At 40.1% G+C, this 14980-nt stretch overlaps 1 protein-coding gene across 2 annotated transcripts in view; it reads left to right on the top strand.

The window, feature by feature from the left end:
* Window positions 1–14980, top strand: part of Kap-alpha1 (karyopherin alpha1) — a 99992-nt gene that overhangs the window by 26171 nt on the left and 58841 nt on the right. For both annotated transcript variants that reach the window (XM_045756609.2, XM_045756608.2), the window contains exons 4-6: window positions 1268–1488; window positions 11137–11400; window positions 13341–13419. In XM_045756609.2, the coding sequence (XP_045612565.1) occupies window positions 1268–1488; window positions 11137–11400; window positions 13341–13419 (564 nt within the window). The remainder of the gene's footprint in view (window positions 1–1267; window positions 1489–11136; window positions 11401–13340; window positions 13420–14980) is intronic.

Raw genomic sequence — 14980 nt, 5'->3', positions numbered from 1 at the left:
AGTCTTCCTAGTATGTTTAGCAGAGGTATTTAGAAATGCCTCCTAGTATTTCAAGTCATCCCCAAGTGACTTGAGCTGCCTTCTAGTAGCAGGTATGGGCGCTAGCATAATAAGTTTGTCTGCAACAAACGGCCTGTGTCAAATTACTGCTTCCCTTCTGTTCTTCCTTTCTCCTTTTAATCATGATGTTTGCTTCCTTTTGCCTTTACTTTCTGGGCAGTTTTCCTCAGTTTTGGTTTGATCTATGATCCCCCATGCTGTCCTTGCCCCTTTGAGTACATTAGGTTCTGATATGTGTGTTTGGTAGGCCTGCACAGGTTTGGGGACTTGGTACAATACCAGAGTCAGTACACAACAAGGCAACTGAGGTAGTCTAGAAAAAGTTTAGTTTTTTCATTTTCAAGCTTTCATTTTCATACATTCCCCGCCAAACACACAACGAAACTACGACATTGCTACAACGTTCCAACACGTTTTAACACCTAACAAGTTGTAACAACCAATATAGCACATGACAAAATTTTAATGCGTCATAGTTGTAACAGGCAGATAAAAGGGGCAGTTACGTTGTGTGTTTGCAGAGTCAATGCTTGATTATCAATTTATACAAGAACAATAAAATTGTTTGTTTTTATACTAGGCCATGGGGACATTGATCCTTGAAATCAGTGCAAGGTAAGGTAAGGTACATTGTTTTAAAAGATTGTTCCAGTTGTGTGAAAAATGTGGTGGTATTGTTCATCACAAGTGAAGCTTGGTCCCAGGCCAAGCTTGGGGAGTAGAACTCCCAGAATGTATTCCAGGTATACCCCAGGTAATCCCTATATTTATATCTTTAATGCTTTGTTCCATATAGTAACTCCTTCCATTTCATATGTCAAGTGTCATGCACTCTCAAAATGAAGCGCTCTTAATTTTCACTGTGCACAAGAGTATGAAGAAAGGATTGTTGTCAAAATTAGCTTTTGACTAGACTGGTGATAATTTATGATTTTCCAAATCCCTGAGCATATACATCTCTTATTATAATTCTTAAATTTCATTCTCTTGCTATTGCAAACTCTGATTTCTGTCTATACCCTATTTATCATTCCTGTACTGTACGTACTGTGTTTTTGTTTTAATGACAAGGAACTATGTTTTTGTTTGGAACTTTTCTAGTGGTTTCTCTTTCAAGAGAAAGAGTAAAGTATTTAGAAAATCACCTACATCATTATTCTTGAAAATGTTATTGGAGCACAGTAGTAGTTCACTGCTTTCATTTCAGTTTGAGGCTGCCTGGGCACTAACCAATATAGCTTCTGGTACCAGCACGCAGACTAGAATTGTTATAGAAGCTGGTGCTGTACCTATTTTTATTCGCCTCCTGAGTTCGGATTTTGAAGACGTCCAAGAACAAGCAGTGTGGGCACTTGGAAACATTGCAGGTGACTCGCCTGATTGCCGAGATTATGTCCTATCAGAGAATATTCTAATGCCTTTGTTACAGTAAGTATGTTTAATGTTTGTTTATTGTGGAATTTGTTTATCATTGAATAGGAAATGTCTTTCATAAGTGAGTAGTAAAATAATTTTTTTTTTTTTTTGTGGGATGGATGAATTGGATTTAAATTCATCACATTATTAAAATTGCAGTCAGCCTCTTTCAATTTGAAAAGCTTTAAAAAAATTAATTAGTTTTTTTTTAAAGGTGCCAGTCTACATCTGATCAGAATGTATGTTGTCGTGACTCTGAACCCCGGTTCATTCCGAACACAGCGATTACATAACACATAACACCTTGCCTCAGCAACCGTTTCTACCACCGTGTACTCCTACACACACCAGACCCTTGAGGCGTACCACTAGGTTTGTACTGGAACACAATGAGTGAACATATGGAAGGTATTTAAAGGCCGTCGGGTTTTGTCATTTAATTACAAAGAATAGACTCTGACAAATAATATTAACATACTCTATTAGGTAAATACACTTCCAATACCCATAGACCACTTGACCTCCGCGGTCACCACTTGCACTCATAACTTCCGCCTAAGTCCCTAATACGGAATGATTACTACAACGCTCCACACCCGGTTAGTCTTTCAACCAATACTCACATACTGCAGACTTAACTTCGTCACTACAATCACATTAGGTTCTCGCATAGCTATCTGCTACACTTCGCTGCTGCCGCAAACGGAGATCCAGAGGACTTCTCAGTTCAACTCCCACAATCAGACTGGCTCCAATCAGCCATCTACCTCAACCATTTCACCCCGCCTCTCAAGGAAGGTATAATCCGATTAACCTTATCCCTAGAAGCGGTAATCTTGTTCCTAGAAGCCTGAAGAAGAATAATTCCTCTTTCCAGGAATTATTAATTTGGCTAAGTAGCTGCGGTCTTAATCCCTTGACCTTTCTTAGATATGTGATCCATAGTCTGTCTACTTAACACTTTCTGCGGATGAGGACTCCTCCCGGAGTCCTGTTTCGCCTCACCACTCCTGCTAGGTGGACATAAAATTGTCCTCTTTTAAAATATTTGTATAAAATTCAATTTTAATCCGATTTCATTGGGGTTTGTTTCAAACGACACGCCATGAAGTTCTCTTTCTCACCACTAGGCCGTCCGGCGCGTCGGCCTACCCGGTCACGTGACGGGCCCATTGTTTTCGTGTCACGTGTCGTGAGTCGATCACGCTCCCCTCGAGCATTTTTACCCGTTTCCGTGTGGATTATACCCAATTACTTCATCAAAAATGGATCCAGGTCAAGGCCCAAGCAGTTCTACGCCCAAGGAAGCCTCCAGGTCCTCGAAAGTTGACAAAATAACCATGATTTATCAGAAGTGGAGCGGAGTGAAGCTCACACCAACGAAAATTCCAGGCCTCGTGGAGGATTTATCAGATGCTGAAGGTGATGTAGAGGTATTGGAGGAAGAGGTTGGATACTACAATGATTATAGTGGAGTGCAGGGACCTAGAGGGAATGATACGGTAACGAGTGATGAGGAGACTGAGGCCCTCACCGAGGAAGAGGAGGCACCGCGACCCCCTCCTCCTCCTCCATCTCGGCGCACACGTGGTGCATCTAGACTACCTAGAAAAGTAGCTACCAGAAATGTTGCTCGTCGTAGGAACACACAACAAACTGCGCCAAGTGATTCTAGCAGTGATAAAAGCATGGAAGTTGAAAGTGATGAGGAAAGTGAGGAGGATTCATCCGAGCCTCCTGAAAGGCGTACACATTCAGTACGTACTCGGCAGGCTGGGGCTGGTGATGGCTGGAGTCGTCGCAATACTCCTCCAATTGTTGATGATTTTACTGGAAATCCTGGACTGAAAATTCCCAAACCTACTAGTGCACTGGCTTATATTCAATTGTTCATTACGCGTGCCCTCCTTGAATTCTTGACCGTTGAAACTAATTTGTACGCCTCTCAGTTATTCCAGATGGCCAATGAAAATGTATCAGATATTTGGAACCCACTGAAGGTGAGTGAAATGGCACGATTCCTAGGACTGTGCATATTGATGGGCATAAACAGGCTCCCATCTATGAGGATGTATTGGCAAACAGCAAAGCCATGGCATGCTCGTTTCTTCAACTTGTTCATGACGTCGAGACGTTTCCAGCATATAAACCAGTTTTTCCACACATTCAATACCAATGCAGTGCCCGTGAACAATCGTGATAAGTTGATAAAAGTGAGGCCAGTGATGGATTACTTGAAAGAGAGGTTTGCTCAAGTTTACATCCCAAATAAAGAGTTGTGTTTGGATGAGGGTACAATGGCATGGCGTGGCCGACTATCGTTCAAAGTGTACAATCCAAACAAACCAGACAAGTATGGTGTGAAACTTTATATGCTTGCTGAATCTGTCTCTGGCTACATATATGACTTTGACGTATACTTAGGTATTGGTAAGACGATAGTGGATACAGTAACGGGGTTGGTTCAGCCTTTAGTGAGCAAGGGTTACCATTTGTACATGGATAATTACTACAACTCGGTTACCCTAACAGAAAAATTGAGAGAACTTGGGGTGTACACATGTGGCACAATTAGAATGCTACGTGGCGCCCCAAAGGTATTGCAAGCTCTAGCCAAGGGTAAACTTCCACTGGATACCACCGTATACCGCCGCAAAGATAACACCTTCATTCTCCTGTGGAGAGACAAGCGAGTAGTCTCAATAATTACCAACATCAACAATGCAGACACTCAGCAAGTTCAGCGAAGGAAACGAATTCGCAAATGAGACGGAACAAGTGGAATACAACAGGTAACAGTGAACAAACCTACTGCAATTTGCAAGTATAATAAGTTCATGAAAGGTGTGGACCACTTCGATCAAATGGTTAAATATTACCATTTTACCAGGAAAACTCACAAGTGGACCAAAAAGATAACCTTTTATTTCCTGCAAATGGCATTGCATAATGCCTTTGTTTTGTACAAATACAACACAACTGATCAAAAAAAGCTAACATTGCTACAGTTCCACGAAGTGGCAATCTGGGCCCTATTGAACTGGGACACAGAGGAGTGGCCTAAAACATCATCATCATCTCAACACTTGCGGCACGCTCCAGACATAAATGATGACACAGCTCCTGCCAATGCTGACGCCATGCAAACTCCCGGACCATCTGGTGTGAGGCGGCCTTTGTTCACTACACCACCTCAAGATGAAGCAGCAACCGAATCTGAACCCGAGATGTCTGCCACACTGCCATCTGAACCCGACATGTCTGCCACACTGCCATTTGACGAAACTGTTTTGTCAGATGAATCTGACTCTCATTCAAATGTTTCACCTCCAGCGAGAAGACCTGGCCCTATTGTTGATTCAGAAAATTGCATGAACTACAAACTGAAACATGAACTTTACAGACTGCCCAAACGTCTCAAGTGTCATGTATGCACACGGTCCGGTAAAACGAAGGACATGAACATAGGATGCAGGACCTGCAACGTTACACTCTGTGTTATTCCCTGCTACACCAATTACCACCGGAAAAGGGTGTATTGGGTGGTGAAGAAGTAACCACCTGCAACAGCTTCACTCCACCTACAAACCATCTGTTGAGCAACTTCAGGAATGAAGAACCTGAAGAAGGTGGAGTGAAGAACAAATGCTCAACTTACTGTTCCACAACCAGCCTTCCCTTGGTAAATACACCTATTTGGTCCAAGTTTGTGTAGTATAATTTAGCTCATAGAACATTCTATTGCGAACACATTGCCACAAAAATGAATGACATACATACAATAATAATATCAGGACAGTGAAATAAGTATAAACTTTCAAAGCAACGTTTCGCGCATGTGTCGTCCGGTCACTGTTACCACTTCCCACACTCTTGCGGGTGGGCCGCGACCATTATTCTACGATTATATTCATATCACCGTGTTGGGAATTTCATTGGGAGTCCATTGATACCAAAATTAAGGCTGTAGGACAAGTGTAGAGGTGATAATTATCCCAAGAGTAAAAACATTTTGTTGCTGTTGGGCGCTCATGGCGACTCATCTTCGTAGTTATTTATTTCGTGCTGGTATCTCTATAGCTTTCGTGACTCTTTTTACTGATGTTCTTCTAGAGAATTTTATTGCGAACACGTTGGTACCAAAATGAAATACGTAGCATGAGAACTAAGGTCAGGAGAGTAAAAAGAGTATACACATTTATGTTTTTACGCTTAAGCGACAAAAACGCCGCGCGCACATACGTTTTTTTTCCTGACCTTCGCCGGGGGCGCGAAAGTGTTAACATGTACTTCCAATCATCATTCGTTAAGTGTTGTAGTAATGATCCTCTAGCTAATAATTCCTACTAACTTGTGGATTACAACAATGTCAACATCAGATAATGGAACTGTTAGCTTTATAATTCGCATCACATTCCCATAGTGATGGGGTGCAAAATCATGTACTCAAAAACGATGGAAAACAATCTAGAGAAAATAGGGTCGAGTGTAATACAGTGGTACTGTTCCTTTGTTTTTGTATTTAATCCGTTCCCAGAGACGGTTCGAAAACCAAAAAATTAAAAAATTGAAACAAAATTTCCCATAAGAACTACAGTAACGTAAATTGAATTAATCCTTTCCACACCCCCCAAAAATATTAACTTAAAAATAGATTTTATACATACTATCACTTACATTTTGTACTACAGTATGTACAAGTACACCTTACTTCATTGAGGACTCTTGCTGGCGTATGGAAGACAGTGAGGAAGGTGGGAGGAGGAGAGGTGTTAGTGCTTGGAAGGGGAGTCCCCCTTCCATTATAACAGGAGTAATGCCATTTCTGGGGTACTCTTACATTTTACAGGCATACCACTAGCATCTGGTTGTAGCTCACTGCATGCTTGTCTTGCTAAGAATCTGGTCTATAGACACTTTTTTTTTTTTTTTTTTTTTTTTTTTTTTTTTTTTTTTTTTTACACTGCATTTTAACACTTGTCTGAAGTGAGACATCACATTTTCACTGTGAATGATCTCTTGTTTTTGCCCTAGTGTTATCCTCACAACTATTTTCTTAGGTTGAACGTTATCACTGACTTTCTTGGAACCCATGGCATGATACATAATAAGAACCCTTTATGTTCAGAAACCAAAAAAGCACAAAAAAATTAAATTCTTCACAAAGAATTCAAGCGCGGTCGTCACTAGTCGGGAGAGACTGGTAAACTGAAGCGTGCCATGTGTTTGGTTGGCCCATACGTGTATCAACAAACTCGAGCACCGAGGCAAACCTCGAATACCGAGTTGAATTTTTCAAAGTAATTGAGCTTGAGAACCAAAAAATTTGAAAAGAGGGGCATTTGAAAATTGACGTTCTACTATGCAAGAAACACATAAGACATGTTGACCAAATCACACACTAGAAATTGAAGAGACGACGACGTTTCAGTCCGTCCTGGAACATTATCAAGTCGATTTTTCAGCCACGTTATTGTGACTTCATCTGCACAAAAGACATACATTCCTTGAAATAAAACACAATAATTGAAGACTGAAATAATATATTATTCATGAAAGCAAATCTTACCATAATACATTACTATCTTCGGCTTCAGTATTAGTATCACAGGAAATCAGAATGACACTCCACCATATTATCTCAGCGGTTTCATTGACTGTGTGTAGAGTGCTTCACATGAATTGTCTCACATTAAATGCCAATTGTTTATTCCATCTGAGAAAACTGCTTCCACTGGATCTTCTTGATTGATGTTTACATAACATTTGTTGTTCATCTGCACATGTTCTTCAGCCTTTCTCTTCCCTTCCTAAAATTCACTTAAAATTTATATGATTAAAGAAAAGGGTAAATCCTATGACTTCAAGAAGACAAGAAAAAGAGTAGCAGGAAAAGGATGCAAATAATGTGAAGGAATGCGAAGAGGATGGTGCATCTGAAAAATGGGTAGTGATTGAAGAACTAGGAAGGAAAGTTAAACTATTGGGTGAAATGAGAAGTTCTTTTTAGAAGTACAAAAGTGCATCTAAGAGTGAAGATCAAAGGTAAAGTTAATGAGTATGTTAAAGGTCATATTATGTCATACTGCATTTGTCCTGGACCAGGCTTGGATAGTAAAAGGACTCCCAAAACCCCATCCAGGTACAATTCAGGCCATATTTATTGATGAATACAAAAATTTGAAGTACACTATGCTGTAACGTGACTTTTATTGAAAATAATATTCTCCTTACACGCTTTTTGAAATGTAACTGGAATTTAAATAGCGTAGTGTGAGATTGGAGGGAAAAGGTGACCAACATAGGTTATAAACTGTAGTGGTCAGTAACATTGAAACTCCCTTACCCCACATATTTATGGCTCCAGATAAATCTCATTTGACACCTGTCTTTACTTGGTCTCTGTATAGAGACCATGCTATAAGAGAACATGAGAACTCGTGTCTATAGCATAGACACGAGTTCTCCCACAATAACAGTGGCTTGATGAAAAACGTATAGTGACCCCTCACTAATCTAGTGCCCTTGGGAGATGGGGATATTTAGGGTGTATATATACCTCAAAATCTCTATCTCTTTTAAGGGTCTGATGTGGTGTAGTGGGTTAAGGCGTACTAGTTATGGCAGCTACTGGAAGGTAGTTGTGCTTTCTGGGTTCGAGGCCCACTGGTGGGGGTTGTCTAAAGATTGTTAATCTTCACTTGTGGTTCAAGCAAGTATAGGCTTATATATTCATATATTTTTATATATATATATTCAGCCTTTGTTGATGCCGACACGAAGGAAATGTTGAAATTGATGGACTTCGACAAAGTCGCTGGACTGCAGGTGACTCAGCCCATCCCGTCTTCATATGGTGGCCGGCGATAATTTTTAAATAAATGCATTCAAAGTAAAAAAAAAAAAAAAAAAAAAAAAAAAAAAAAAAAAAAAAAATATATATATATATTCATATATTAAAAAAATAAGGAAAAAAAAATATGGAAGGGAGTACCACCTCTAGCTGGAAGAAGGGGGACCCATAGCCTCGGAGGAAACCACGCATAACGCATTAGAGGGAATGTTTAGATCCCCTCCAATACATATATATTGGTATATATTGATATACTGTATATATCCCCTTCATATATATATATATATGTATATATGTCGTACCTAGTAGCCAGAACTCACTTCTCAGCCTACTATTCAAGGCCCGATTTGCCTAATAAGCCAAGTTTTCCTGAATTAATATATTTTTTCTAATTTTTTTCTTATGAAATGATAAAGCTACCTATTTCATTATGTATGAGGTCAATTTTTTTTATTCGAGTTAAAATTAACGTAGATATATGACCGAACCTAACCAACCCTACCTAACCTAACCTAACCTATCTTTATAGGTTAGGTTTGGTTAGGTAGCCGAAAAAGTTAGGTTAGGTTAGGTTAGGTAGGTTAGGTAGTCGAAAAACAATTAATTCATGAAAACTTGGCTTATTAGGCAAATCGGGCCTTGCATAGTAGGCTGAGAAGTGCGTTCTGGCTACTAGGTACGACATATATATATATATATATATATATATATATATATATATATATATATATATATATATATATATATATATATATATATATATATATATATATATATATATATATATATATATATATAATATTCATATATATATATATATATAATATTCATATATATATATTCATATATATTCATATACTGTATATATATATTCGGACATTTTTAGGCAATGCTGTGGTCACAAGTTGAACCACAATGCTGTTAGCTCATGCTGCGTGCACCAGCCTTCGTTGTTCACTCAATAATGAGGATTTCACACTCGGGAATGTTGTCCACAATTTTTTTTTAAAATGGCATCTGTTTAGGAGAGCTCTTAGGAAGCTGATGTGAACCCTGTGTAGCCGCGGGAGTTTTCAATGATACGCTATACTTACAAGATCTGGTTGATACCTGGTTGATGGGGTTCTGGGAGTTCTTCTACTCCCCAAGCCCGGCCCGAGGCCAGGCTCGATCCCTGAGGCGCGTTGCACACCACCCGTCAAGAGCCTCAAGGCACATTGCGCAGTGCAGTGGTTAACACTTTCACCCGGGCATGACGCAGCATTGCGTCATCCGTTTACTGTCGGTAATTCTGGGGATGACGCAGCATTGCGTCATCCACTTTAAATAATCGCCAAAAATCAGGTTTTTATCCGATTTTTTTGGGACTGGTTTTAAAATGCGCCGATGTCTTCCCATTTTCTTTGTTGAGCCTCGTGGCCCTCAGGCGGCTTGGCACACGCCGTGGGCCCATTGTTTTCGCTCCACTGTTGTGACCAATGTCGCCTCCCCTCGCATCTCAAACGTGTGAACATTTCGGCTATTTTCCGTGGCTATATTTCTTACTGCGGCTGTAGAAACTATCTACGCTTACTCCACGATGGATAGTGATCATGAACAGGGCCCTTCCAGGAAGAAAATTGCGAAAGAAAGTCTTGAAAAGGGCGGGAATTGGGAGTGTAGCTGGAAGGCGTCTGAGCACTCACTCGCGGCTAACGCGTGGCCCGTCTTCAACTCATCGGCGGTTGGAGCGTGACCAGGTTTTTTATTTTATATGCTAATGTTCCTCTAGAGAATTCTATTGCGAACCCATTGAGACCAAAATGAAAGACCTAGGATAAAAATTGAGGTGACCAGAGTGAAAATAGTGAAAACGTTTTATTGCGTTTGCGCGCTCCTGGGTAACTCGTTTGCACTTTCTCTATTTGCTGCGGGTAATTAGCCAGGCTTTTGGAGTTTATATGCATTTAGTGCTGTAGAGAATTCTATTGCGAACACAATGATACCAAATTTAATCTCGTAGGACGAGAATTAAGGTGACAAAGTTGGAGAGTATACACTTTTCAGAATTTACGCGCACTCCCGTGACACCCTGGATCCCATATCGCACAGTTGAGGGGTGGCGAGCGGGGTACGCCAAAGTGTTAAAGAATGCATCACTGTTTTCCTAATTTCATAAACATAAATTATTTTATAAAACTTAGAAAAGAAAAAAAAGATGCAGCCCCTAATAAATGCAATGACAAATGTGTTTGAACCTTGTAAAGAGGTTTCTCCTCTAACCCAGTTAGATGATTACAAAGTCATCTGACAGAAAACATTAAAGCAATCATTGCATGCTACTATTTGAGTTCTGTAGCAGAGAAACCCTATAACCTCCGTGCTGTGCTGCTTTTATTGTGACAAACGGGTGGTGTGCCGAAATTGAAGTGCTCCCACCCAAAAAATATTTTCTTTGGATTTCTTACAAGTTTTTGGGAGGTATAGTAAATAGTGGACGACAACAGTCTGTTTTGACAAATTGGAAATAGAAGAAGAAAAGGGTATAGTTGAAACTAAACACATGATCTATAATGATTTAATAAAGAATTTCTTCATTGTGTATTGATAACAAGTAGAATCAGCTTCAGTATTTAGTGGAGGCAGTCTCCATTAACAGTTTTGATAAATAAAATAAAGCATTTTAGGGTCATGGGAGTAGTTGCACCAGATGACTTCTAGCTAGAGATGTTCTGAAGAGCTAAAATTCTCTTCACATACACTTATCATTAATAAATAAGCTCTTGTAATGTGTCTGCTAATTAATATTTGCTTTCTTCTTTTTCCAGACTCCTAAGCAAGTCCACTCGTCTCTCAATGACTCGCAATGCCGTCTGGGCCCTGAGCAATTTATGCCGGGGAAAGAATCCACCTCCTGACTTTGCCCGTGTGTCTCCATGTCTCCCAGTCTTGTCTAGACTTCTCTTCCATAGTGATGCAGATGTATTAGCTGATGCTTGTTGGGCTCTTAGTTATTTAAGTGATGGGCCTAATGAGAAGATTCAAGCTGTTATTGATGCTGGAGTATGTCGTAGACTTGTTGAGCTTCTCATGTAAGTAATGTAAAACTCTGTTATTTATAGTGATTAGCTATTTTACAGACAAATCATGTCAGGTAGCCTCTGATGATTCATGTTTGTAACAGTTTCTTTTGTTAGTAGTCATTGTAAAAGCAAAGTTGCCCATTTAGCAATTCATAGCCTTGGAAAAGGAACAAATATAAATGAGTTCAGTATATAGCTTCACAGACAATTCTTGAGAGATCTGAGGTCAGAGGTGTGAGGGAAAGCATGGAATGTTAGTTCATTTCACAAAATGGTTGTGGAATGGAAAATGAGATTTTATTTTTTGGATTAATGATAAACACTGCACCTGAGAAGCTACTGTTGTGAGTACTGTGACAGAATTGTCTGGTTTCTACTATTTTCTCCAATTTGTTGGTCAGTGCTCTACTAACCATAAGTGGGAACATTACAAAAATTTTTCATTGACTGTAATCCCTACCTATTTTTTAATGTTTTTTGTATATACAGTATATCTTATTTCCGAGTTTGAATGCTCTAAAGCCCTTACCCTGCTTAGTCTTGTTCCATACTTCCTGGGTAGCTGATTGATGTACATTCCTTATCTGCGCTCCTCTTTTGTGCTATCTAAAGTCGATTATGGCTGTTCCGCCTACTACTCTTCATGGCTTGACTATGCAATCTTGTATGCATTTCATTAACTGCTTACCCAACGTCAACATTCCTTTGTCATTGTGGTTGACTCCCGCAGTGCCCTCATGGCCTTGTGCCTATGCATCTTGCGGAAGTAAAAATTCAACATTGGCTATTTCTTATCTATAGCAGATTTAAAACAGTTGAGTTTTGCCGAGTTCCCTGCCATATTGGTTTTACCTTAAATGAAGGTGCAGACACTGCCACTTAGGAGGCTGTCTACATTTGTCCCATTTTGAAAAAAGGTATTCCTTATTCAGAGGTATACCCAGTCACTCATTCCTCAGAGATCAATGGTAGGGTCATTGGTCTGAGGCTACAGGTAGCAAACTGTTCACTCTTAACAGTAACCTATCCCATTGGCCTTTCTACTGCCTCTGTAATAAGTGGTAGGAAATGGCTTTGGCTAGGTGGTCATACACACTTAACTTGTGGACTTTTAATGGAATGCCACCTTGCTGCTTTCGGTCAGAGCTGCATTGTCCCACTTCCAGTCGTGCATCTCCATATGGAATGTCCTAATTTTCAGACGATTGTATGTCTTCCTTTCCTAACGTCCCTCGAGGTTATTTGTACCTCGACAAAATCCTTGGGGAATCTGATATCTTTCATATTGAGTTGTCTTGTGTGCTTTTGTTCTCGTATTAGCATCCTCGGTGATATTTAGCGCCCTTTGAATATCCAGCGACACTGAGGGTGCTACATAGTCTACCCGGCTTGGTGCCTTCTTTTGATAAGTAATTACTTACCTGTTCTTTAATATTGTGGTTGACTTTTTCATATAATTCACCTGTTATAGTTATTTCTTGGTATTTCTATATGCTTCATTCACCCCTGGAGGTGTACCAATACCAATATAGCTCATACTCAGTATGAGCCATGAAATGATGGCAAGATTTGTCATGGTTCAAGGTAAACTGCATTACATCCACAGTTACTTTATCTTTATTTGCATCATACATGTAAAACTCTGACACTAATTGTCTGAATCATCACGTGACAATAACCGCATTAACCCGTGAATCAACATACGATGATAACCGTTGTGTAGTGGTTCAGACAGTCGTTAAATTCATTTCTCTCACACTCCCTTCACCACTCTTATAAATATAAGTTCCTATAGAACAATAGTTTTTCCATATAATTACCTCTCCAACTTTTGCTTCCTATTGTTTAGTTCTCTTTAAAATGACAGTATTGGAACAATTTCTCTTTCAGTAACAATAGTTTTTCAGTTGTATATGTAGGTGTAATTATTCTAATTATTATTATTTCAGGTTTAATCAACATAGTGTAGTAGCAGCAGCTTTAAGAGCAGTTGGTAATATTGTAACAGGCGACGATGTCCAAACACAGGTGAGTACTAATTATGTCATTGTTTCCAATAATTGCTGATGTGGAATTGAGTGTATAATATTCTTACCTAATGAGAAATATTGCCGGAACAATAGTAAATGTCAAGAAACATTAGTGTTTTCTGCAAGAAGCACTGGACTAATCTTGTAGTGGATATGTGGGCCTGCAGGCCACTCCAAGCAGTTGTGGAGTGAACCTTGTGAAAGAAGAGGGCAGGAATGACCAGGAATTCATTGAGGAAATGATAGAGAAACTCATAGGTAAGGATGAAGAATTAATTATATCAAATGTTGAAAGGGTAGGTTGGCCTGAAGCAAATATGGTATGAATAACCATTGCAAATTTTGAACACAGAAGGAAAATATCCAACAGTGCCCACAACCTCAAGGATCTCGAGGGGTATAACCAAGTACAGTACACATATATCCAGACCTCACAATAGAGCAGCAAAAAAAAATGACAGGATCCTAAGAGGTAAACTGAAGGAGTTAAGAAACAAAGAATAATCAAGTTGACCAGACTACACACTAGAAGGCGAAGGAACGACGACGTTTTGGTCCGTCCTGGACCATTCTCAAGTCGATTGTCTTGGTTATCATTTGCAGTCGACTTGAGAATGGTCCAGGACGGACTGAAATGTCGTCATCCCTTCACCTTCTAGTGTGTGGTCTGGTCAACATATTTCAGCCACGTTATTGTGACTCATCGCCTGCAAAAGAACAATTAAAAAATACAAAGCTATAGATCAGGAAAGGGCAGGTGATTCAGATAATAGATAGAGGAGGGGACATAATCCTTCATCCAGCCAGGCAGGCCTACCTATATGTATATATATCTTGGAAGACAAACGGGTTCAGAACTAGACCAACAGTGTGCAGAATACTAACAATAAATACAGGAGCAATCTCGCAGCCCCCAAGAACATTAAAAGTTTGAATTACTTGTACACGAATACCAGAAGCCTAGTGAATAAATTTTGACATTATATGTATGCTGAGGCTGAAAATCCTGACATCATTGGCATCAGTGAAACATGGGGACGAGGTGACATAATAGAAGGGGGAATTCCATCTTCCAGGATACCACCCACCATTCAGAAAGGACAGAAAAACAAGAGCAGGTGGGGTTAGGCTATAGATGAAAGAGGACTTGGCTGCTAACCACCAATGATGAATTGAACACCATGGGAGCCTCAGAGTCTGTATGGAGCATCATACTAATTCAAGATGAAAGCAAAATGACAGTGGGAGTATGCTACAGGGCTTACTTGAGGGTTATCTTGAGATGATTTCGGGGCTTTAGTGTCCCCGCGGCCCGGTCCTCGACCAGCCCTCCACCCGCAGGAAGCAGCCCGTGACAGCTGACTAACACCCAGGTACCTATTTTACTGCTAGGTAACGGGCATAGGGTGAAAGAAACTCTGCCCATTGTTTCTCGCCGGCGCCCGGGATCGAACCCGGAACCACAGGATCACAAGTCCAGTGTGCTGTCCGCTCGGCCGACCACCTCCCCTACACAGCAGCGGCAGAGGAATTTGCAGATCTGTCTAAGCATCAGAAAC

The sequence above is a fragment of the Procambarus clarkii genome, chromosome 53 (genome assembly GCF_040958095.1).
Source record: "Procambarus clarkii isolate CNS0578487 chromosome 53, FALCON_Pclarkii_2.0, whole genome shotgun sequence".
In the NCBI taxonomy this organism is placed as follows: Eukaryota; Metazoa; Arthropoda; class Malacostraca; order Decapoda; family Cambaridae; genus Procambarus; species Procambarus clarkii.
The sequence above is the reverse complement of the archived record's forward strand: the minus strand, read 5'-3'. Positions and strand labels throughout refer to the sequence as shown.